Raw genomic sequence first — 24,174 nt, forward strand, 5'->3', positions numbered from 1 at the left:
CAGTGTGTCCCGGAGCGGGGCACAAGGCTTGTCCCCTGCTGCTCCAGGCCTTTCTGTTGTTAGCAGCTCCCATCCCATGGGATGGCAGTTTGGAGATGTCACCCCCCATCAAGTGCCCAGCCCCAGGTTCCCAGGGAGAAATTTGGGAGCTATTGAGCCGATGGAAGGCACGGCGGGGTGGAGGGATCTCAGAGGACAGAGCAGTGGGGTGGCCCCGACCCCCCACTCCGGCAGGACCCACACCGGGGCCACAGAGCGAGCAGCTACTGCAGCCCCGGCTGTGACCCAGGTGAAGAAAACACCCCCGGCCCCAAAAAGGGCTTCATTCCCCTTTAGGAGCCATGGCCATCAGCACATCCCGTGCTCCACCGCGGGGACGGGCGGTGGGGACCTGTTCCCTGCACGGACCCCGCAGCCACTGCGGGACATTGCTTTCACTGCACGAACGTCTCTGTCCTAACATAGCTCTGAAACATGTTTTTCTCCTGCAAGGAGGAGGCCACCTTTGCTATCACCTATGCGTCAGGGGGTCTCCCCCGGCTCGTGCTGCTGAGAAAACCAAGTAGGGGAAAATGGGGGGCTCAGCCTCCCGGCCCGGGCTTGCCCAAACAGCTCCAGAGCTCACTAGATTGGGATGCTGGGTCCGATGTTCCTCAAAGTGGCTTCCGACTGCCCCTGATGCTCTCCGGGGTGGAGCCTGGTACGGCCCCATCAGGTCCCCAAGGTCTGTGGCTGCATCCCTATCCCACTGGTGTCCCTGTGTGCCTGTCCCCTGGAGCAAAACCCGCTTATGCTGTCAGCCTGGCGCTGGCCAGAGGGATGGGGATGGAGGGGTGGGGATGGAGGGGTGGGGAGCAGCTCCCGCACCCTCATCCACCCCCTGCTACAAAGTGCGATGGAGAGCGCAGGACGGGTGGGACAGGGGGTGACACTTTTGGCACTTGTTCCACAGAGAGGGCACAGCCCCGAGCCCCGAGCTCGCAGCGGGGCGGAAGACAGTGAGGTTAAATTAGTGATGCCCCAGGGGCTGGTGACCAGGGGGGGTACGAGGTCCCCTGCCCACCCCTGCCACCCCGCTCTATCCCCTGGGGAAAAGCAACCTTGCGGGCCCGGCCCAAGAGCCCACGTGCTGCCCAGGAGGAGAGCGGAGGGAGGGGGAGCTGGAGGGGCACCATCACCGCCAGTGCATTAATGGGGACATCCCAGGGCATAGGGACATCCCACGGCATGGCAGGGGCATGGACCAGCAAACTTGGGGGGGCGGGGCGGCCCCCCATGAACATCACCGGCTCATGCACCAAGGATGCCAATGCCAACACTCGTCCTTAACCCGCACCCCTGGGCACCCTCCTCCCATCGTCTCCCTCCAGCCACATCCCAGGGCCCCCTTTGTGGGGTGACCCTGTCCCATCTGCTCCGCATGCCGGAGGAGAGGAGCCCAGGGGTGTGAGATGGCCGGGGACAGAAGGGGATCCCAGCCCATCCCCATTGGGGCTGGAGGATGGGAAGGTGCTGATGGGGGGCTCCGAAGTGACGTGGCTCTTGGCCCCCCTCTGCACAGGGCGGGCTGGGGAGGAAAAGTCGAGGTTACCATCTTTTCTTTCGAAAATCAGTCCTGCTACAGCCAAGGGGTGGAGGTGGCGATGCCCACGGTGCCCGGACACCAGAGTCCCTCCGGGCAGGCAGGGGGGTGCACACCCCCGCTGAGGCTGAGCCCTCACACGGGCAGGACGGCCGCTGCCTGCTCCAGGTCTCGAGCGCCGGGAGGGCGGCGGGGCCAGGGTGCCTGCTGCAGCCGCACGTTGTTGTTGGCTGCCTCTGGGCCTGGGGGGAGAAAACGGGGGGTTAGGGGTTCCCAAAGCCTGCCAGCGCACTCGGCTCATCTTTCCATGGGGGATGCAATTTAGTCTCCCCAAATAACACCCACCTCCCCAGCCCCGCTTTGGGTTTTGGCTGCAACGAGGGCTGGTGAGTGCCTGCACTTACCTCTCTGGGCCAGGGGAGTCCCTTAAACCCCCGATTTCTTGGGAATGCCGAGGGGCAAACGGGAAGCACCGCGCACCGTGGCCGGATTTTAATAACCCAAATGGAAGGGGGCTGCCTCTGCCCCCCCCATCCCAGTGAGAGGACACATGCAGATGCCCTGTGGGGGCTGCAGGTTAGGCACTAAGGGATGTCACCCGTGGCCAGGACAGCAAGGGGACTGCCAGCAATGCCGGGGCGAGGGGCGCGAACCCAGTGCTAACCCCCCCCAGGTGATGGGGCGCGAGGCAGGCGCAGGCTTTGGGGGTCTCATACCTATTCCTCAATGTTAATGGGGCAGGAGTCCGGCACGGCGGCTGCGTGGCAGGAAAGACCAGAAGGCACACGGTGAAGGCGGGAGCGGAGGCGGCGCGGGGGCATGCACACGAGCGAGCAAACGGGGTGACTGGGGGGGGGCTGTGGGGGCTCGCTGCCTGCGAACGGGTCTGGGACGAGGACGGGGAGCCGCCGCCGGGCACAGTGTGAGGGGGCCGTCATGCGTGGTGCCCCCCGGGGGTTTCGTGCCAAGGAGAACTGAGGCGTGGGCATGCTTGCGGCATGGGGGGAGCCGGGTCCCTGCACACCTCCTCTCCGGCTGCAGGCTCCTGGTTCAGGCAGCAGCCTCCAGCTGGGGCAGGGTGACGGGCAGAGCTTGGGACCTGCCTGCCCGTGGCTTGCGTCCCGCCACCCAAACAATCAGAGGCTACGTGGTGCCCTTAGGAAGAGGGTGCACCCCTAAAGCAGGGCGGCTGCTCCCACCAGCGAGGTTAAGCCCCATGCCCAGGTGTGGGGGCAGCTCTGAGCCCAGGGGACCACACAAGGGCACCCCAAGGCCAAGGGCAAGTGCTGAGGCTTCCTCAGAGAGGGAGCAACAAAAGCCCACTGCCTGCTGATTTATGGGAGGTGACAGCTGCCATTTCAACTGGCTTTTCATGGTGAGCTTAGGCGGAGAGCAAGGCTTGTTAAGTCTGCGGATCCCAGAGGGAATGAAGAATTAAACAGGACCACACATACACACACACCTATACACACGCACACCGAAATCCCATTAAGAGCTTGATACTACATAAGTCACTGCAGTGCTCTAGGGCAGAGACCCAGCTCAGCTCAGCGCACCCTTGGGAGGCTGCCGAGGAGCGGGGCTGGGGCCAGCAGGACACGCTCCAGCCCCACAGCAGGGACCTGGCCCTCTGCCCACCCGCCTCTTCTCCCTTTGGGCTGCAGGAGGGGGCTCCCCCCCGCCGTTAGCAGCCGCCAGACCTGCGTTGCACAGACCGGCTCCCAAAGAGCGTTGTGGCGAAACTGAACCGGCTCGCCCGGCCCGCTGCGATATCGCTTACAGCTCAGATCATCCGCGGGTTTAAACCAGCAAAAGCCCTCGGGGGATTTCAGGTCTTCTGCCACAGCAGCTCCCCAACCCTCCCCACCTTGCTGCCAGACTTTTCGGCAGGCGCCTTCCCCCGACTTCTCTTTCCAACGCCACCCTGTCCCTGGCAGAGGCTGTGGCCGTGGCCAGAGGATGCTCTGAGCCCTGGGGACAGCCCCTGCAACCCGCTGCACACCCCGGGGCTCGTTGGGATCCCCTTGAAGACACTGGTCTGAGGGTTTTATTTAAGCCTTGTGTCTTAAAATCCCCAGGATGTGGCCTTCCAACTCCTCCTGAAGCCCTTTCCCACCACATTGAAATCTGCAGAGATTTCACAACAGCGCTGGGGATGAGCAAACCTTTCCACTTTGAGGAACCATGTCCCGTGCCTTCATCCATTACAGAGAGGGCAAAAAACAACCCATGGGTCTGATCACGGCAAAGCCTCCCCATGAGAGAAATTGGGGGAGGAATAATAACAACAATATAATCTCTGGTCAAGGGGATTTTCTTTTAAGCTTTCAAGAAAACAGCACCTGGCCCCAAAGTAAAAGTCCACCCTGTTCTTGCCGGCCCTGTGGATGCGGTTACATCCAGACCTGCAAGAAACCTCTGCCAAAAAGGACTTTTTCAGTGCATGCAAACCAGCCCTGCGATTGCAATCCAGCACCACCAGAATTAAATCGTGCCTCAAATCGTCTCCGTCGCAAAGCGGCCAAGTCCTGATAGCGGGTGGCTGCTGATGGGGAGCAGACGGGGCCGGGGAAGGAAGGAGCTGCCCTGAGTCTAATGAACAAAACTAATGTTGCAAAACACCGATTGCAACCAGGAAACAACCAACCGGCCGTTACAGCCCGTGGGCAGCTGCTCCCCTTCACCGCCCCAGCCCCCCAAGCTCTTCCCAGCACCCCGGGACACCCCAGGGCCATCCTTCTCCAACCCCTTTAGGGCAGAGCTCTGCATCCCTGGAGTTATTCCCTCCGGCTCCTCTGCCATCCCCGGGAGACCACGGGCAGCCCCGAAGCCCCCATTCTGCACCTCCACTGCCCCCGCCGCCAGCCTCCCGCTTTTCCCAGCAAATGCCAAGGCCGGATCGCCCCTCACATGCGGGCGGCAGCGCGGCTCCCTGCCGAGGGCTCCAAGCAGCGCAGCCGCCGGACGCGCAGACAGACGTGGTGGCCAAAGGATGGAGACTGCATCCTTGGCTGGGCTCAGCCCAGGGGCCAGATTCTGCACCCCAGCCCAGGCGAGGAACAAGGCTGTTGCAGACCTCACAGCAGAGCAAGAATTTGACCCCGTGCCAGGGCCGTTTGGGCTGCAAAGCTCCCCCTTCCTCATCCTTCCCCCCGGCACAACCAAGAGGGACATGGTCAGGGATGGCTTTGGCCGGTGCCGCAGCCGGGGGATGTTTTGCCAGGACCCCCAGCAAAGACAGGGGTGCTGCTGGGACCCCCCCAGCTCCCTCCCCAGCCCCGCTGGGCCAGCGGGGCTCAACCAGCTGCTGCCAGATGGCGGTGGAGGGGACACAGGGCATTTGTGGCAGGCGCCTGTTCCTCCCCAAGAGCCTTAGCCGTGTTTCTCCAGCGCAGAAACCACCAGGAACAGGTGAGGCAGCAGGAGAGGAAGCTTTCCTGGAGGAAAAGGGGGGAAGAAAGGATTTCCCCTTCCTCCAGTGGGTTTCACCCACCTTCCTGGCTCTCCAGCACCCGCTACGGGTCTGGGACCTGCCACAAATCTAGCTGAAGGAGCAAGGCAGGGGCAGAGTTGCTTTCAGCTTGTCCACAAATGTATTGATGGAGACCTAGACCCTCAGAGGGCTTCATCTTGGCTTTTTGCCCCGTTTCCCCCATCCCAGGCTGACAAAGAGGAGCCTGCAGCGCTGGGCAGGGTCCCCAGCCCACTGCCGCCTTGGCCTGCACAGGGACCGGGGGTCACCAATACATTTGTCACCTTTGGGCAACTCTGGGCAGGGAGGGGACACAAGCGTGGGTTGAGAAAACCGTGTTGGCACAGAGCGAACATGAACTTTCACGCGGACAGAGGAGCCTAGGAGGAAGAAGAGGAAAAAAAAGGATGGAGAGAGGGTGGGAGGAAACAGAAGTGGAAGGAGGATGGGAGAGAAAGTGTGAAGAAATGGGAAAAAGGGATGAAATTTGGGGCCCTGCAGAAGGACAGCCTGACCTGATGTGCCCCATCTCCCCAGCCTTGGAGGAAGAGGAGGGGGAGGCAGGCAGCCCCTGCAGTAAGGCTGGACTGGCTGCAGATAACATCCCAACCCAAAATACTGCTGCACCCAACACGAGCCTGGACCAGGCTACAGTCGTGCCACACAACCGCCTTCACAGGGAGGGCTGGTGCCCCCCGGGGTGCCGGCAGCCCCCTGGCCAAGGGACAAAGCATCCCAGCAAAGCAAGTCTGCAAGCCCCCGGGGACGTCCCAGTGGGGACAGGTCACCCTGACCTATGGCTGCTGGGTGGTGACATGCCTGGTGCTCAGCCCTGCGGCAGGACGGGTGGTGGGGTGCAGCGAGGACAAGATGGTGGGGATAGCGGTGGTGGGGATGATGGTGATGGTGGTGGGAGAGGGATGGAGGCAAAGGGCTGGGGTGATGCAGGGAAGAGTGGAACTGTCCCCCCCACCCCAAGTTCATGTTCAGCAGACGGCCACTCACCAGGTAAGCAGGCCTCAGAGCACAGTTTATTGTCCAGCGCTTTCACGTGTGCGATGCCCAAGTCATTGTTATTGTCACACCTCAGACCGAGGAAAACGCCTGTCCTCGGGCCTGGAAGGGAGTTAAGGCAGTTAACGCCGCGGCTTGGCGCTGGGGCTTGCCCTTGCCTTTTTAGCGGTGGGGTGTGGGATTTCTGGGTCTTTTCCTCTCCCCTCCCCACCCTCTTTCAAAAAAAAAAAAAAAAAAGATAAAAATGATGCATCTAGATGGGAGTGGGTGAAGAGTGGACAATAACGCCTGGGCACGGTCCGAGCTGCTCTTTTCCTTGCACTGGCCGCATCGGAGGGCAGCAAAACAGTGACGATGCGGCGATGGGCATGGGCACGCGTGAACCTGCTCCCCCACCGCCTGCCTGGGGTTCAACCAAACCTTCCCCCCGGCACAGCCAACGGTCCCCGGTCGGTAGAGCCGGGCCATGGTGGCACCCGTCACCTCCCGCCGGAGCCTCTCCGGCACCATCAGCGCGTGTGCAAGAGCCGCGGGGATGCCAGGAGGAGGCAGCAACTGGATGCGTGGGGCAAAAGAAGCCGTAGCCAAGCTTTGCAGGGGGGATGGAGGCTTTCGGGGCTGAGGGAGGTAACCCTGCTTCTTAGCATCACCTGTACGAGAGATCAGCCCCCAGATTCTTACCTGCATCCATCAGATGCAGGAGACTAAACCTCGGGAGGGATGTTCCCAAATAAGCCAGTAGCCCCACTGAGAACGGGTGCAGGACCGTGTCCTAAGGAGAAAGGCCGTCCTGCTCCCGGAGTTGTTGGGATGCCCGTGGATGTCCACCACAGCCCCTGGTTGCTCCCCAGTTGTCATATTTGAGTCTCCCCATCAGCAAGAGCTGCCCCGCAGGGCAGAGGCCACGTTTTGGGGACGGGTGTTCCTGCTTTCCAGCTCGGCTGAGTGTCCAGGTTGGATGGGGGAACAGTTTTGGCACATTTTTGCTAACCAGAGACTTGCAAATGTGGGAGGGGGCACACTGGGGGCCTCCCCGTCGCCCAAAAGAAATCCAAGGCAGCTGGTGGCCGATGGCAGAGGGGTGACCACGTCTTTCCTTGGCTATTTGAGCGCAAGGGAGGAGGCGAGAGGAGCCCTCGATGCGCGTGTGTTGGCTTGTGAAAGCACATTGAGGATAGGCCAAAAAAAATTAGGAAAGCATCCCAAAGGGAACAGTTTTGCAGCCCCTTCCTACAGGAACCAGCCCAGACAGGGGTCCCTAAGGGGGAGACTTTCAGAGGTGTGAGGAAAGACCTTGGTGAGGGGGAAAACACAGAGAAGCCTCTTTCCCAGTTGGCCCATTGGAAATGCCGTCGGCTCCTGCATGCCAGCCGTCACCTGCTCCGTGCCCCGCACCGCGCTCACCGGAGTCCCCGTGGCCAGCTGGCTTCCCCCCACCCACTGGTGTTCAACCCACCCGCGTGGGTGGCCCCGCTGTGACGGATGCTTTCCCAGCCCTGGTGCTCACGGAGTCACCCAGGGCTCTCCCCGACGGCAGCCAGCAGGCAGGGGAGCTGGGGACAGCACAGCATCTGCCACTCGCTCGGCTGCCCACCGGTGACAGCGAACTGAAAGCGAGGGGACAACAACAACCCGGGGCCTTTTACCATCTTCCTGCGTGGGAGAGGCGTCCTCATCCTCCAGCACGTCGTTGCCCTGCGGCACAGGCGAGAGGCAGCGAGCGTTAGCAGCCCCACAGCGTCCCGGCACCGTGCCGGGGACTGTCACCGGGTCCCTTTGGGGGAACATCCCTGGCCCCGGGCGTTTCCATGGACCAGGAAGATGATCCTGGACAGGGGACAGCGCCACTGCCCATCCATCCCCATGGCAGCCCCGCAGGGACATGGATGCCTGGGCAGCCCCTTCCCCAGCCCAGCCCCAGGGGAATGCGATGCCAGCTGCCCAGCTTCCCCCTCCACGGGCACCCGGAGCTGGGCACAACCGGGGTTCCCCTGCCGTGCCGGCTGGCACCACGGCTCCCAGCCCCGTGTGGGGTGGTTACAGTTACCTCGGCATCACGCTCCTCGGCCGAGATGCTGACGAAGTTTATATCCGGGGACTCCACAGGTGTCAACTGCGGGAAGAAGGTGGGAAAGATGGAAGGGAAAAAAAACCAACCCAAAACAAAGAGTCTGGTGCCGGTGGGTTTGGAGGAGAAGTTACATCCCATGGGGAAACTCTCGAACCTGGGGGCAATGGGCACCATCAACAACCCCCCCAGCCCCTACCTCTCCGTCAGAGGCTGTGGCGCTGGCAGCCGCGGGCGAGGGGAGCGTGTCCCCCTCCTCCTCCTCCTCCTCCGTGCCGGGAGCGACGTAGGAGCCGGACATGGAGGACACTGTGTCGGTGCTGAGCTGCGAGTGCTGGCTCTGGGAGGAGGCCATGGACATGACGGACTGAGCCAGGCTGCTGCTGACGGGCTCTGGGGGAGAGCGGGGGCTGAGCGGGGCCACTGGACCCCCCCAGCCCACCAGTGCGAGTCATGGCACAGCACCAGCTAAGTGAAAAGAGGGCTAATGAGGAGAAGTGGGGCACGGAGCAAGGACCCGCTGCATGCCACGGAGGCGTGATGGCTGGAAAGCTGCCAGCAGTGGATCCCCGGGGCTTGCAGCCCCCTATATCTCTGGGTCTATCGGGTGATGAAGCGGGGGCAATCGGTGCCCCCACGCCCCCATCTCCAGGTCTACGGGTGACGAAGCAGAGGTGACACCCTGCGGCTTCATGCAATGTCCACGGCAGGGTAGGAAAGGGCCATGCAAACCCACTCCACATCCCCCCGCAGCGGGACGGACCCAAGACCACGATGCCGCTCTCCTGCCTTGCCAACACCTGCGAGCCCCGCCGTGCCGTACCTTCTGGGGACGAGATGGTGGAGGAGAGGGGGGTCCCGGTGCACGAGGACTGGTCGATGGCTCCTGATGACGACAGGGTGAGGTTTTCGCTCTCCGGTGTCGCACCGCATTCCTGGAAGAAGAGCACGTGGGGAGGACAGGATGGGGATACTCGGCATGGATGGATCTGTCTCCCCTGGGCATCCTTATGGATGAAGGAAGAGACAGGAGGGGCAAACCCCAGCCAGACCCTCTGGTCCCAAGCCTCCCCCAAACCTGCCACCCCCCAGTGCCTCGGCTCATCACCAACACGTTTCAGAGAGTCCTCACCTCCTCGCACCGAGCAGGGGATCTCCTCCTGGAGACCCTCAGCTCCGACTCGGTGCACGACTTCTCGTCCTCCTCTTCGGGCAGGATGGAGGAGTTCTGCGAGACGGACCTGCCCGGAGGGGGCAAAGCAGAGGGCTTCACCCCTGCCCGCAGCCCCCAGACCCCCCTGAACCCCACTGGACCCCTGTGCCAACCCCGGTACTCACTTGGAGAGGCTCTTCTTCAGCTTGAGCCCCGGGGGGCCGCAGTCAGGGAGGCGTTCGAGGGGCGAGAGCGCCCGCAGGGGGGGCAGGGGGCCATCGCTGCCGTAGGAGGGCAGGGTCCCCGCACCCGGGGGGTCCCCCAGTGCACGCAGCGGCAGGGCGGCCGGCGAGGGCGTCAGCGGCCCATTGAGGGCCTCCAGCAGCGACACCACCTCGTAGCCCGGGGGGATGTTCTCCGAGGACTGGGGAGAGCGGGGAGACAGGGTGAGAGTCCCCCCCCCCAGGCCATTTCGCTGCCCCCACCCCTGCTCCCAGCAGGATCGGGATGCCCTGGGGAGAAGCCAAAACCCAGAGAACGGACAAACTACCTGCACAAATGAAAGCTCCAAATCCGCCGTCTTTCCACCCAACCAAAAGCCCTTTTTTTGCAACATCAAACTTGCATTTTTTTTGCAAGATCAATTTTCATTAAATAAATAAACCCTGGCCCCGGGAAGCACGTGCATCCCCAAACCTCCCTGGCCCAGCCCCAGCCGGGTGGAGGGGACCAGGGTCCCACAGCCCCCCTGGGTGGGCTGGGCTCAGCCGGGCACTGACCGAGTGCTCCTCGGAGTCGGAGGTCTGCGAGGCGATGATGGGGTTGAAGCTGGTGGGCGAGAGGGGACCCAGCTTTTTCCTCATGGCTCGGATTTGAAGCAAGGCTCGGAAAGCTGCAGCAGTAGGGATGAAGGGCGGGGTGAAACCTGGGTGCCAAAAGGAGACACCCCCCCCCCCCCCAAAATACCACCCCGTTTCCCAGGAGGGGCATCCCCGCACTGCACAGCATCGCTGCACGTGGGGCTGGAGGGACCCAAAAACCTGAGGATGGGAGATGCCAGCCCCCCCGGCCCTTACGCAGCCTGCAGATGGGGCAGTTGTTGGCCTGGTAGCGCAGGGTGTCGGCGCAGGTGTTGCAGAGGCAGAGGTGGCGGCAGGGCAGGATGAGGGTGTCACGGACGTCCGAGAGGCAGACGACGCACTCGGCGCTGTTATCGCTCACCTCGTCCTCGGCCACCTGCCCCGCGGGAGAGATGGGAACTGCTCAGCCTCAGGGTCCCCAGCCCGCGTGGCGCGAGGGTGGGTGCCCTAAAATAGCGGCTGGGTGCCCCAAGAGCTCGCTGTGGGGTCCTGCCTGTGCCCCTGGGCTGCCTGCTCTTGAAATACAACCCTGGGACCTTATCCCTCCCCTCCTGGAGGCTGGGAGATGGGGCCAGAGGCATCAGGCACCTCACAGAGGGATGCATCCTTCACTCCAACTTTTACATATATACAGAGCAGAGCATGAGGCATATCCCACGCTTCGAGCCCCATGATCCCCTCCTAAGCCAGCAAGATCCAGCCACCACCCTCCCAAGGGACCACAAAGGATGGGGAAAAAGGCTCAATCCTTCAGCTTTCTGCCTCCAGCAGCTTCAAGGCCAACACAAAACACCCGCACCGCCCCGGGCAGCTCTATGCCATGCTGCAACGTCTCGCCCCGTGTGTGTTTCAGCTGCTGGACCTGTGCTAGGGGAAGGGGCGAGGGGACAAGGGAAGGGCTGCGGGATGGAGGCACGTACCTTGGAGTCCTGCGTATTGTACTTGTTCTCGATGCCGTAGATCTCCTGCAGAAGGTAGCTCACACCGTCCACCTGTAACCCCGTGGGGAAGGGGTGAGGAGCAGAGACATAGCCCCCCCAGCTGCCACAGCTCTCAGCCCCCTGCTCAGGCCAGCCCTCCTTGCCCCAACATCTGCGGTTTCTCTTTGCATCGATGCACTTGAAATTGCCGGTGGTCCCCAAGCTCCCTGGGAGGCAGGAGCAGGGCAGGAGCAGGCTGCTGCCCACCCAGGGGTTTGCTGCTCCCCGAAAGCCCCTTGCCGCCTTCCCCCCAGGGGTGTGCAGGCCGGTAGCTGTCACCGCCCGCGGGGACACCCAGACACTCACCACTTGCTTCTGCTTGAGGGGCTTCACACAGAAGGTGCCGTCACTGTGCTGGAGGGAGGAGAGCACACGGATAGGCACCGGGGCTGAGCACCCCAGGGACCGCCATGCTTGAGCACCCACCCACCCCGTAGCTGTCGCCGCTCCCAACCAGCCCATTTTGCAGCAATTCTGTTTCTTCCCGACACCCCGGTACCAGGCAGGTGTGGGATATCACACACATCACAAGGCTGGAGACTCGTTGGAGCAAGAAAGATGGAGTTGAGACCAAATGCCTCAAAAGTGGGTGCTTAAAATCAAGGATTTGGGGGATATTCCCAGAATTTCAGAAGCAGCCCCAAAATAGCCCTAGCCCAGCAGCACCATCCCGAGCCCCGTGGGGTTCCTCCAGGCTCTTGCACCCAGTGGGCAAGGGGCCAGGAGGCAGAGGACAGCCCCAGCTTGGCACCTACCTTCTCAAAGGTGGCCAGCAGCACGTGGCAGTGCCCGGTGTGCTCTGCAAGACACAAAGGGACGGGCAGGGCTCAGGGGGTGGGCAGGGCCATGGCGGCAGCAAGGAGAAACAGGAGGCTCTGCCTGGTTGATGCAAGGGCTGGCACCGTGGTGCCAGCAACTGGGCAAGCCCAACCCAGCAAGGAACCCCCTCCTCACCCTCTCCTTCATCCACCACTGCATGCACCACCATGGGGTACACCTCTCGGTCCAGGTCGAAGCCCAGCTGGAGAGAGACAGGAGGAGAGGCTTGGTGAGATGGAGCAGCGATGGAGGCTTCAGCCCGCATCCGTAACTGTACCCGACCCCGCAGTCGATGCCGCAGGTCAGTGGGACCCACCTCCTCCTCGCTCCACTCGGAGGGGTCGACGGTGTGGGAGGGCACGCAGAACTGCTGGCACACCCCCCGCTTGTAGTGCACTGTCTCTGACTGCAGGCTGTTGTCCCTGGGGATATAGCTGTCCCATGGAGAGAGGACAGAGTCAGGGGCACTGCGGGTGTCCCCGCGCTCCTCCCAGTCCCTCGGCTCACGGGGATGCCGAGAAGATGGGAGAGAGGGGGGTCACTCCTCCTCTCCCCTCCTGGATACCTCCTGGGGCTGAGGCAAGAAGTCCTAAAAAGAACTAAAAATAATGCACAGGGCTAAAATAGCCCCGGGGCAGCCAGCGTGGGACAGGAGGGGACAGGGACAAACCCGCAGCCAACCTGGCGGGGACCAGGAGGGGCAATGATTTCTCCTGGTCTCAGCTCTGACCTGGAGGTAACAAGAGGGAGCAGGACGGGACAGGGAAGGAGGTGGCGGGGGCTGGCAGGGACCTGGCGGTGGCACCCGGGGGAGGCAAGGAGCCCACCTCCATCCTCAGCGCTGCCAGCAGCTGCCTCGTGCCCCGAGGAGGGGAGATGCTCCAGGGAGGAGAGGCTCCACGTCCATCAGCAGAGCCCCACACCCTGGCCAAGAGGACGCACCAGGCTTGGGGGGACACAGGCCAGGCTGGGGGCGGGGGGGAACACACGCCAGGCTGGGGCTCCTCACCTCGCCACCCCGTTGTGAAACTCCTCGCTCGCCTGGTAGTAGATGGTTATGGCCACGCGGGCGTCTGTGTCGAAGGTGAACTCCACGTTGTAGTGCACCTTGGCTTTGCTGACTTCTTCCCCCGGGGTCTTCACCTCCTCTGAGCACCTGGGGAGCACAGAGGGTCCGGGAGATGGGCACCCCTCGGGGGCGGCTCAGGGTGTCCCAGGGCTGATTCCCTGGCCTGAGGCTGCCCTCGACACTGATAGCCCCAAAAGGGGCTGCCCCCCTCCATCAGGGGAAACTGAGGCACGCCAGGAGGGCCTGGCATGCCCAAGGTCATGCCTGCAGCCTGAGCAGTGCCGCAGACAGATTTCAGCCGTAATCCCAAACCTCCCGTCCCGGCCGCAATCCCCGGCCTCCCTCCAACAAAGCCTTTGGAAGGTGGGGGAGGAAGAAAAAGCAAAGCACTTCAAAGGCAGCACTAAGCTCCCTTAATCCTGTGGTGGAGCCAGCGCAGCCAGTGCCTGCATGCGGGAAGCTCACCAGTGCCAGGAGGGGAAGAGGCACATTTGGACAGCAATGGCTCATCCCCTCTATCCGCCCGTGCTGAGATGAGAGCATCCCCGTGCTCAGCATCCCCTGGGAGCATCCAGCCGGACCCTTCTCTCCCCATGGCTCATGGCGGGCTGCCGAGCCCCGCGTTCCCCGCCGCAGGACTCACTTGACGAGGCGCAGGGTGTCCTTGCGGATGTTGATTAAGCTCCTGAGGGTCTTCACGGGTTCCTGAGGAGGTGGAGCAGCGTAAGGGAACTAGGACGAGAGAGACACTGGTGAAGGCAGATGCACGTGGAGGGCTTACAGCAGCCACGGACCTTGTCCCCGGACCCCCCAGTGACCCAGCCCCAACCCGACACCCTGTATGCAGGGACCCAGGGTGGCCTGCACATCCTGATGGGTGCTGAGCACCCGCAGCTCCCACTGGAACTTGGGTACCAAGCATGATGACAGGGACATCCCTCTGCAAAAAGCAAGCCCAAAACCCCTTGCAGGGGACAGTTTCACTGGGGGGGGCACGCAGAGAGGGGCTGTTCCTTGTCCCTTCGGCTGGAGGGCGAGGGGGATGCAGGGCACAGGGCAGGCGGGCGGCTGCTGATGTATTTTTAGGGTGCTGATGCAGCGTGGAACTGCTGGATGAGGCTGGGCAGGGGGAGGCCTGAGCTCCCTCCCTGCCCACCAGCCAAGGAACAGACATAAACCTCCCTGTTTTCTCCCAAGGATGGGTGGGATTTGGGTGGCAGGGTCTCTGCCAGTCCCGTGCCCGGAGCGGGGAGCTGACGGGGCAGCTGGGCAGGACCAGGCGGGCAGCAGCACTATGAGGGAAAGGTGCCGAGCCATCCTCCAAGGTGACCTTGTCCTTCCTGGTCCTTCCTGTCCACCTGCAGCCACCACAGGGGCTACAGGGGAGAGGGGACACCCTCTCCTCGGCACTGCAGTCACCCAAGGGAGACCAAGGGCACCAGGGAAGGGATGTGGGACCCATCTCCCCCCTCTCCACCTCCCAGGTAGGTTGAGCCCCAGGAAGGGATCAGCCCCCACGGGGGGATGACACAAACACGTGTTGGAGAGACAGAGGCTTACACCGGGATTAATGCCTGGCTCGTTGGCGAGCTGTCACCGCGTGCCAGGGGACAGCCAGAGCCAGGAGGGCGTCAGCTGCCATCGGGGATGGCAGATGCTCACAAGAGCCAAAGGGCTCAATTGCTACCTTGGGAGAGGGAATAGGTAACCAAGCCAGGCTGCCCGAGTCCCTTCATCCCCCCGCGCTGCCCCCAGCCCGGATGGGGGGACCTGGGGACAGCGAGGCACTCGCTGCACCCCGATACCAAGGGGACGAGACTGAATTGCAGATGGCACTTGGGGATGCCCCGTGGGGAGCCAGGTGCCCATTTCCCGTGTCCCTGGCGCCCTCGCGTGGGAAAGCCATCGTCACCTTCCCCGTCCCCAAAGCCATCGTCACCTTCCCCATCCCCAAAGCCCTGCAGAGCGGGACGGACGGGGCTGCACAACCGCCCTGGCTGGGGACCCACGCAGGCCTCAGCTGGATGAGACACGACAGGCAGCTCGCAGGACCAGGCAGCGCAGGCAGAGGCCTGCCCCATCCCTCCTCTGCCAGCCAGGCATCACCCCCCCTCGGTGTCCCACGGCTCTGGTCCCACTGGTGGCATCGAAAGGCAGGTTAAAGCCTGGGCTGGACCCAGCACGGCTGATGGCACGGGGCGCTTTGAAGATGAATCCACGGCACCTTGGCACTGCCACCCCCTCCCTCCCCTCCAGGAGGGGAAAAGGGTGGCTGAGTCATTAATCTGCTGTTAATGAGCTTTTTAACGAGTCACAAGCACTAAACTGGCACCTGCAGAATCGTCCGTTGCAGCTGGAAGGGAGCAAGTGAGAAAAGGCCTCCGGGCTGGCGCTGAGCCATGTCATGACATGCCATGCCATGTCACGATACCTCCTCTGCTATTCAAATTAATGAAGCAATCCAATCTTGCTCATTTGCACCTTGCCCAGCCAAGCCATATCCAAACCGGCCTGTGGTAAGCAGCAGAGCTCCCCCCAGCAGGGACAGCACCCGTGAGTGCAAGCCCCCTCCCACCACAGCACCCAGGGGTGGGTGATGGAGGAGGAAAGGGGCAGCCGGGTCCCCCGGGCACAGCCCTGTGGGGGCCGTTGGGCTGGGCAGGATGGGGAAGCACCGCAGGCAAATTTCTTGCTGCAGAAACCGCTTTGCTGTCACGGTTGGGCTCTTTCACACCCACATCTGGGCTCTTTCTTGGGGGGGTTGGGGTTTTTTTTGAATGAAATTTTGCAAGCCGGATTTGCACATCAGAAAGGGGTTGTTTAAAGGACTTTTTGCATCTCCTCAATTTAAATCAAGCTGAAAAACAACAGAAAAACACCTCACTGCAACCGTTACCCATTTAAAAACGCTGTCCATGCATCTACAGTGACATTTGGTCCAGGCCACCCTCTGTTAAAGTGAAAAAAAAAAAAAAAAAAACCTCAAAAGTCTTTCTTGGGGTTTTTCTACAAGCCGACCCAGGCAGGTTTGCGTGGGCAGGGAAACCCAGCAGCACATTGCAACAGTCCCCGGCTTCCCTGGAACGCCCCATACTCTCTGGGTGCTGCAAGCAGCTTCTCCCCTCCTTGGCCCCTGCAGGTGTCCCAGCATGGTGGCAGCTACTTAAACCTGCAACGCCCTTCCCAGCCCCTTGGGAACCAGTCCCGAGCTGGAAAATCCAGATTATCCCGTATCCATGGAGGGGAGCGTCTGCACAGCCTCTGGGTGCTCTGCACAGCCCCGTTGCAGCAGCACTGTTAATAGCTCAGCCAAGGCGCTCGGCTCAGAGAGGACTTGGGACACAATTTTTTCAAGACCTCCTGGCCCTTGACACCCAAGGAACCCAAAATTAATCCCCCACCAAAAAGCACTGGCCATCTCCCATGTTTCCAGCCCAGCCAGGGCTCTCACAGCACGCCAGAACGCGACAGCATCACAGCCAAGAAGCATCAGGACAGGTCTTGGAGGTGGCATCAGAGATGTCCAAACAGTGTCTGGACACAGGCTTGGACCAGAAACAACACGGGTCCTCCCCAACCCCTCCCTGAGCCCCCAAAACTGGCCTGACCCAAAAGCCCAGCCGCAAAATGCCCCCCGCTCCCCAGGGAGATGGGACCTCGGTCAGAGCTCTGCAGCCCAGGGCCATCAGTAATTAAGCTGGAGCAATGCAATTTAGTTTGCAACGCTATATTAATTCTTTCTGCTGTTTCCAAGCTGTTCCTTTACCTTCCCTGCTGCTTCTGCTGTCGGGGCGTCTGACTCGGGAACTGCTCGCTGGGCAGTTTAGAGGCTTTTACTGTAATCAAGAGGATTTCTCAGCGCTCGCTGCTGGAGAGAGAACCCGAGTGCTGACTTTTCATTTTCTGAGGAAGCACAGAGGATGGAGAGAAAGGCACTGGCTTTGCCCACCCAACGCTCACGGATTTTGGGGGGTGCTCCGGCCCTTGGCTCTACCGGGATCCTCATGCTGGCACAGCCCGGGGCCGGGTGCTTCCCCGCTGCAGGACCGTACGATGCTGCCAAAATGCTGCCAAAGCTGATTTCAAGGAGGAGACACAAACCGGGATGGCAGCAGCCTCGCCAGCCCAAGACAGAGCACGCAGCGTTTGAGAGCTGGGCCACTAGCACCAGGCAAATTTATCTCGACTCAATAGAAAAGCTTTGGTGCCTTTTAATTCCTCACCTTGAATTTTTTTTAATACTTGATGCCCCCCACTGCTCCGGCTGATGCTGGTGAGCCGCCCCGCTGAGATGCGCCCGGAGGAGCGGGGGACATTCGCCCCCGCAGCCAAAACCCACCGTGGGGACGGCCCCGCTCTCATTTCCTCCCTTTCCAAAGGCAGCGAGCAGAAGAAACATCTCCAGGGTCGCAGGGTCCAGGGACCTCCCCTGCAGCCGGGTTTCCCCATGCCCCAGGAGCAGCTGGAGCCAGCAGCACCCAGCACCGCGAAACCCATCGGTGCTGCCCACAGCCCCCACCAACCCCCCCCCCCCCTTTTTTTTTTTCCCCCCTTCTCTTTTTTGCTAGAGCTTGGGGAATACTTTTTCCAGCTCCTGTCCATGCTACTCTGCCCCGCACCACGCCAGCACCGCTCCTAGCATGTCCCCCACCCCATGCCATCTGGGCTGGGAGATGGCTCCTGGCTGAGCTAGGAAAGGCAAGAGGGAAAGCAGCTTTTGGAGAGGGAGCAAGAAAAGAAGTTGGGCTAAATCAGCCCATTACCCCTCACCATCTCCTTCACCAGCTGATGTTTTTAAGGCGGTGGGTTTGTGCGTGCAAGCAGCCCTTGCGGGTCGGAAGATACGTGCAGGTCCGATGACCCGCAACACGGGTACTGCAGAGAGCAGCACCCAAAGGCAGAGGTCATGCAATCGCCCAGTCCATTCCCAACCACCCGCAAACCTATTCACCCCTTGCAACTCCAGTCTGGCAGCGAGGCGAGAGATATAGCAATAACAGCATGTTGCTGTGGAGCGCATGGATGCGAGCAGACAGGCTGAGAGGAGACCCGGGTCAGTCTCCGATGGAGGACAGGCTGCAGCAAGAAGCCAACCCTTGTATTAGACATCAGAGAATCCACTCGGGCCACCCCGGGCGTGCTTGGCTGGCTCTGCCCTTGGGGGGTGACAGCCAGCAGCCTCATACCATGCACCCCCATGACAGAGTCACTACTGTTTTGGGAAGGGGCATGCCCAGGCCCCGTGTCCCCCCCCAGCCCCATGTCACCCCGGTGCCCACCACCACAGGCCGGTTCCCCAGGAAGTTGAGGTCGCTGTTCTCGCCGAAGAGGTAACCCTCGGGGTGCGTGGAGTCGAACTTCTCACCGCCCATGATGAAGTGGTTGGCAAAGTAGCTCCCTGGAAAGAAAGCACAGAGACCGCCTGAGCGGAGGGGGAAGACGGGGCTTCAGCCAGGCGACGGAGCAGCACGAAGCCACCGAATCGATGGCTCAGAGGTGGCTTCGTCCCCACGGTCACCTTGCTGGGAGCCTTTCAGGTTGAGCTCATGTGCTGCCAGCCCCCAAGCAGGCAGAGGCGAAGGGGGAGCTGGCCAAGAAGCGATCCTTCCTGGCTGCCTTCTGCCTGCCTGTCTTGCCCTCCTTTCTCCTGCCTGCACCCGCTGCTGCCAGCAATCCTGACCCTGCCCAGCCGCTGCGGTGGCCGAAGTCCGGGCAGACAGAGCCGGGATGGGGAGAGGCCGGTGCAGGGGTCCAGCCCCACAGCAGTGCCCGGCTCGGGGGGCTGCTCCATCCAGCGGGATTTAATGGGAGCAGATTCACACCCCAGGGCTTTGGCTGTGTCCCTCCCCGAGCACAGAGCCTGCTCCCCTTTCCCTGCCCGGGAAATCCCTGAGAGCCCCAGCCTGGCCTAAGCTGCCCAAGGTCACCCCGACCTTCAACCATCCCCACGCTGGCAGGAGCAGCCAAATCCTGGTCTGCAAGCAGGAAGGGGAGATGGTTCCCGGTGCGGCAGAGCCGGAGAGCAGCGCTAATCCTTTGCATAAACACCAGCTAATTTCCCAAGGAGGCAGGAGAGGCAGCGGTCACAGCCTGTCCTGCCAGAGCACCAAAAGCCCTGGGAGCTCCAGGGCAGCCGGCCTGGCTCCTACACCCCCACGGACGCTGCCGGGAAGGGGCAGCACAGACCAGGCACGCAGCCCTCAAAACGGGCAGGGTGGCTCCTGCCCAAAGCCCGGCATCACGGACCTCGTGTGCCATTCAAGGCAGCGTGTCTGCAGCCAGACATCTGCCTGGGTTTGCTGCAGCCGCGGCCAGGAAGGTGGGCAAAGCACAACTGAACTGAGTTCTGTCAGTTCTCAGCCTGCAGCCTTCCCTAGGAAGGGCTCACCTGCAGGAGGGAAGATTTTGGGGGGCTGTAGACCCCCCAGGTTGTCAGCAACCCTTCCAGAAAGTGCCCCACATGGCCCTGATGAACATCGGGCAATGACCGGTGTCCCTTCTTCCCTCGCAGGGTAAAGCACGGAGCCAAAACACTGGCACGTCCCGTCCCCCAAGCTGGGAGCAGCCCCCAGGCCAGGCACTTCTCAACTACAAGAGAGATTTTCCTCCCAGCCCAGCCAGGAGCCGACTGGTGCCTGCTCCTTGTCTGCGAGATCCGGGGACAGGAAGGTCAGGACTTCTCCTTGAGGTGGGAAAAGGAAGGGAAAGGGGGAGGCCAACAGGGATGGCGAGGGGCGAGCAGAAGCACCAGGAGTCAGGAGAGGCAACAGATGGAGGACAGACACGGCGCCCTGCATCTTGCCGGCCACGGGAATGCGGTCTGGCTTGCAACAGACCCAAACCCAACAGCACAGAGCCATCCACAGCCCCCCCCCCCCCCAATTAAACCTTTGGGGTCCGCAGATAAAGGACCTCAAGCCTGGGCTGCAGCTCTGCTTGTGGGGACTGAAGTCAGAGCTTGCAGTTGGCTTCCAGCAGATGCAGCGGCTGCCCAGGACTGGATCAGGCTTTAATACTGCCTTTAAAAATCAAAACCGAGCCCAAAGCTCACAGGGGAGGAGGAGAGGGGATCTAACGGCGGGGCAGGGGGGATGACCGGGGCCATACAGCTTTACCCGAAGGCTCCACCACGCAGGGATGCCCGGATGCCGCGCGCCCGTTAGGAAACGTCAACCGTCAATTATTGATGCCTGCTGCTTTCTGGTCCCATTTTCCACGTACATAATTTATAGGCAGCTCCCTGGGGAAGGACGCGGCCATGTGAAAAAGAAAAAAAAAACAAAACAACCCAAGAGCAAAGGGCCTTCAGAGCTGCCTGCAGCAGCATGGCTGGGGGAGAACAGGGCTGTCCGGAACTTTTCCTGGCACCGACGTGGGGTGAGAGCAGGAGATGGAAAAAAATTATATTTAAACCTGCAGAAAAGCTACCCCAGCACTGGGGAAAAGCTGGAAAATGGAGCACAGGCTCTCTGTGATGGCCCCAGCCGTGGTTTGGTGGGTGCTGGGGGCTCCCATAGGCTGGCAGAGCAGGTGAGGACCATGCTGCCGTCACCCAGTCTCCCTGCCAGGGGTTGGGATCACCCCTGGGTGCTGCAGGCTCCCAGCACACCCCGTGCATGGCCCAGGGGCTTCAGCTCCCCCTTTGCAGCAGACCGCACTGGCCCCGTGCTCCCTCCCAGGGAAGGTCCTCCAAAAACCTTGCCGTTAAACAAGAGCCTTGAGTCACGCCGGGCTCTGCCAGAGGAACACCAGCACGGGAAAGCCCGGGGCATCGGCAGGAGCGTTCCAGCCCCGCCGGGTGCCGGTGACCCCATGGGCAATGCCAGGTGGCAGAGGAGGGAAGCACCTTTCCAGCCACAGCCACCTTATTATTGGCTAATTATAAATCCTTAACCAGCGCCTACCCCCAGGGAAGGAAAGCCCGTCAAGGATGGTCACATCACTGAGGCAAAGCCAGGCTTTAATGAGATCTTAAACTTCAGAGGCCCGGTGAGCGTGCGGGAAGGGCTGAACGGAGCAGCTGCTGGAAAGGAGGAATAAACCAAAATTGCCTGAGGTTCCTGGCAAACAAAGCGTGCCCTCCATGCCTGCCGGCACCAGCATGCGGGACAGATCCGGCCCCAGACGGTGCCAATGATGCTGTCAGACCCTTTTCTCCTTGAGGGCCAGGGATGCCACCTTGCCAAGATGCCCTCAGACAGGCAAGGACCCCGTGGGCGCAGACCCTGGTGCGTGCTGTGGCCATGCCCGTGGCTCTGGCACGTGGTGGCACACGTCCTGCATCTTCCCGTGAGCCATCGCTGCCCTGCTGGGGTCTGGCTCGGCTCTGGTAATGCAGCCTCTGGCTCTTGAACGTCAGAGCCTGGATGTTTCGGCAGGGTCACAGCCCCGCTCTCCAAAGTGGCTAAAATAGAAAAGCTCATTTTCAGCCCATCCGCACGCTCCCGGTGAGGGAAGCGCTGGGTTTTGCACAGCCTCTTGACAGCCCAGCCGGATGGCCGTGGCATGGTGCTGGCACAGGGATGCCCCACGGCAGCGAGTGCCAGCACAGGGTGCTGCAATGGGCACGGCACCGCCTGGGTGAGGCCCAGGCCGGTTAAAAGGCGCTGGGTGCTTCTGCCTGGGGCGTCCCATCGCCGCCCGGTGAGCTGGCGTGCTGCGGCTTATTTAATTCAGCGCTCTAAAGCGGGCAGCCAGAGCCAGCGGCAGCCAGAGGCAAAGCCAAACCCTGGCTGCAACGCTGCTGCGTCAGCCCTCGGAGCCCCCCGGGCTGCTCCCTGTGCCATGGCAGTGCCACCACCTTGCGGTTGTGCCCCTGGGACTGGGGGTGCCACTGCCTGGTTAACCCCTTCGCTCCTGTTCCCAGCCAGGGCCCCGCTCACGGTCCCCCCTCCCGCATGCCTCAGGGGAACTCGGTGCCGGCCTCAGCCAGGGACAGGGGCTGAAAGCCGGGGACTTGCCCCAACAGCCATCCCACTAGCCAGGCAGCGGGCTCCATAAACAGCCCTCGCTTGCTCTCCCTCCCATCGCCTTTGCCAGGTGAGATTAGAGCCACTGAAGTAAGTCCCAGCCTTTACTTCAAAATACTGGCTTAACTAATCCCATTTGCACCCTGCCTGGAGGGGATGGGACCCCCAGGATGGGAAGGGGAGATGCTTGATTGGGACAAGACGTGGCTGTCCTATTCCCACAGGCTGCACCAGCCATCCTGAGCGAGCCTGCAGCGGAACAGCCAAAACCATGTCTGCGGAGAGAGGGAAATGCCCCGGGGTCCCACGAGACCCCCACCAGGGCCACTCCAAAACCAGTGGCTGTTTCCAGGCAGCATTCGAGGCGAGAGAAGCGCTGCCGCCACAGAGGAATCAGCTCCTCTGCCCAGCATGCCCTCCCCTGCCTCCCTCTCAGCTGCCGGCAGCGCTGAAGGCAAATCCCCTCTCGGATTAAAAGCAAGCCAGCCGTAATCTCCCACAGTCACCAGCCTGCCCTCGTCCCAGTGCAGATGGCCATGTCACCTGGGCACCTCCTGCCCCTCTCCCCGAGGACCCCAGGCAGCACCGGGACCATCCCCCTCAGCTCTGCCCAGGCCCCACCGGTGGGACCAGCCTGGCTGAGCACATCTGAAAGCCCCGGTTTCTCCCTGAAAGCCAGAGTCAAGCATCAGCCTGGTGTCCTCTGCCAGCTGAGATGAGTTTGGAAGTGCTCAGCTGGGTGTACTTGCTCCCCCAGAGCAGGGCACAGGACTGGCACCCTCCACCCCTTCGTGCCTTGATATTTTGAGAGCCCCTACATAAGAAGCAGTCCCAAGACAAAAACCCTTAATGCACGGAGCCGCAGCCCCTGCAGAGAGCAAACCCACAGATGGGGTGGTCCAGCTTCTGCTGGGATCAAGGTGACAAAGGCCTTGAAACCACATAAAAGGGGGAGCTGGGGGAGCCCCGCGGGAGGACGAGCTGACGAGGATTGGCCATCTCGACCCCCACAGCACCCCAGTTAACCCCCACCACCACAGATGTGCCAGCCAGCTGTGCAACCGATTTTAGATTAAAATTCTTAAAAAAAGCCAAGCACAGCTTTTCAGGACAAGAGTAGGGTTTGTATCAGCTGTAATTCTTCCTAAGGAGGTCTTTATTTGTAATTAGCAAGTAATTTGTCACAGCGCTAACGATCCAAGCATTTACCTTATCCTATTAACTACCAAAATAGTTACCTATTAATAATATTCAGTGCCACAAGGATTCTGTGGCAATCCCCACGCACACACACAGTGCTCCCGGGCATCATCCGCTGATAGCGGTATTTTTGCGGCTCTGAAGCGCTACCCACGCAAGGACCGGACTGCATCACCCCTCCCCACCGCGACCCCCACATGGCCCCCCCCGGACACCCACTCAGCCCGGTCCTTTGCAGGGAAAACCAAGGCACAGAGGGGAGGGACGGATTTTCCAAGGTCACGCACAAGGTTTGAGACAGGGCCGGCTTCAGGAGCGGGAGAGACATCACCGCCGAGCCTCGAGGAAGGGCGAGGAGCCGGGGAAGGCGAAGTCTCCCCCATGGCAGAGGCTGGGGTGCTGCTATGGGGCAGGGCCCTGGGAAGGAGGGATTCCCTCCAATCCCTCCCACCCCAGCCTCCCTCATCCTCCCGGGAATTTAAACCCAGGCTTTTCCCGAGCAGCCAGCACCGCAGCGACCGACTATAAAAAGAGCTCCAGCCTTCCCAGCCTGGCGCCGTGGACCACGGGTACAAATAAAAATAATATCATAAAGTCGCATCGACTCGGCCAAGTTTGGGAGCCGGCTTTGGCTGGCAAAGGGGCAGCCGGAGAGGGGGCACCCCGCGGGCAGACCCAGAGGTGACCCCATCCCTGCCGTGCCGCACAGACCCAGGGTGCCCAGCACCAGACCTAGATTTTTAGGGTGCCCCTCCCAGCTGCGTGCGGTCAGGGTTTGCTTTGGGGTGCACAGGGGCATCCCCGACCGCAGCAAGGTCGTGCCCGGTTCCTCGCCCAGCTCGCTCCCCTCCCCCGCCCCAGCGGCGACACCGGGACGCGGGATCCCCCCCCGGGGCTCACCGGATTTCGGGGGGTATCTGTAGACCGAATTAGCGGGGATATCCACTTCCTCCACCCCTGCGTTTTGCCGGCTGGTCAGAGCCCCCAT

At 61.6% G+C, this 24,174-nt stretch overlaps 1 protein-coding gene across 1 annotated transcript; it reads right to left on the reverse strand.

The window, feature by feature from the left end:
• Positions 1-1,312: 1,312 nt before the first annotated feature.
• On the reverse strand, positions 1,313-24,174 carry RNF157 (ring finger protein 157). Its single transcript, XM_050908395.1, has 19 exons — positions 24,087-24,174; positions 18,297-18,415; positions 13,661-13,749; positions 12,958-13,104; positions 12,265-12,382; positions 12,084-12,150; positions 11,885-11,928; positions 11,436-11,483; positions 11,070-11,141; positions 10,366-10,525; positions 10,069-10,181; positions 9,475-9,713; positions 9,269-9,377; positions 8,960-9,071; positions 8,336-8,529; positions 8,116-8,181; positions 7,715-7,763; positions 6,060-6,170; positions 1,313-1,824 (listed from the first exon to the last, which is right to left on the reverse strand). Exons 1-19 carry the CDS (start codon positions 24,172-24,174, stop codon positions 1,718-1,720), a joined length of 2,052 nt encoding a protein of 683 aa, XP_050764352.1. The 3' UTR covers positions 1,313-1,717.

The sequence above is a fragment of the Gymnogyps californianus genome, chromosome 19 (assembly GCF_018139145.2).
Source record: "Gymnogyps californianus isolate 813 chromosome 19, ASM1813914v2, whole genome shotgun sequence".
Taxonomy (NCBI): Eukaryota; Metazoa; Chordata; class Aves; order Accipitriformes; family Cathartidae; genus Gymnogyps; species Gymnogyps californianus.

Coding starts and splice junctions, on each gene's coding strand:
- RNF157 (XM_050908395.1), bottom strand. CDS start 24,174: ATGGGGGCTCTGACCAGCCGGCAAAACGCAGGGGTGGAGGAAGTGGAT. Junction 13,750..18,296: donor TGGGGAACCGGCCTGTGGTG/GTGGGCACCGGG, acceptor CTCTCGTCCTAG/TTCCCTTACGCTGCTCCACC. Junction 8,530..8,959: donor CACCATCTCGTCCCCAGAAG/GTACGGCACGGC, acceptor GCTCTCCCCCAG/AGCCCGTCAGCAGCAGCCTG.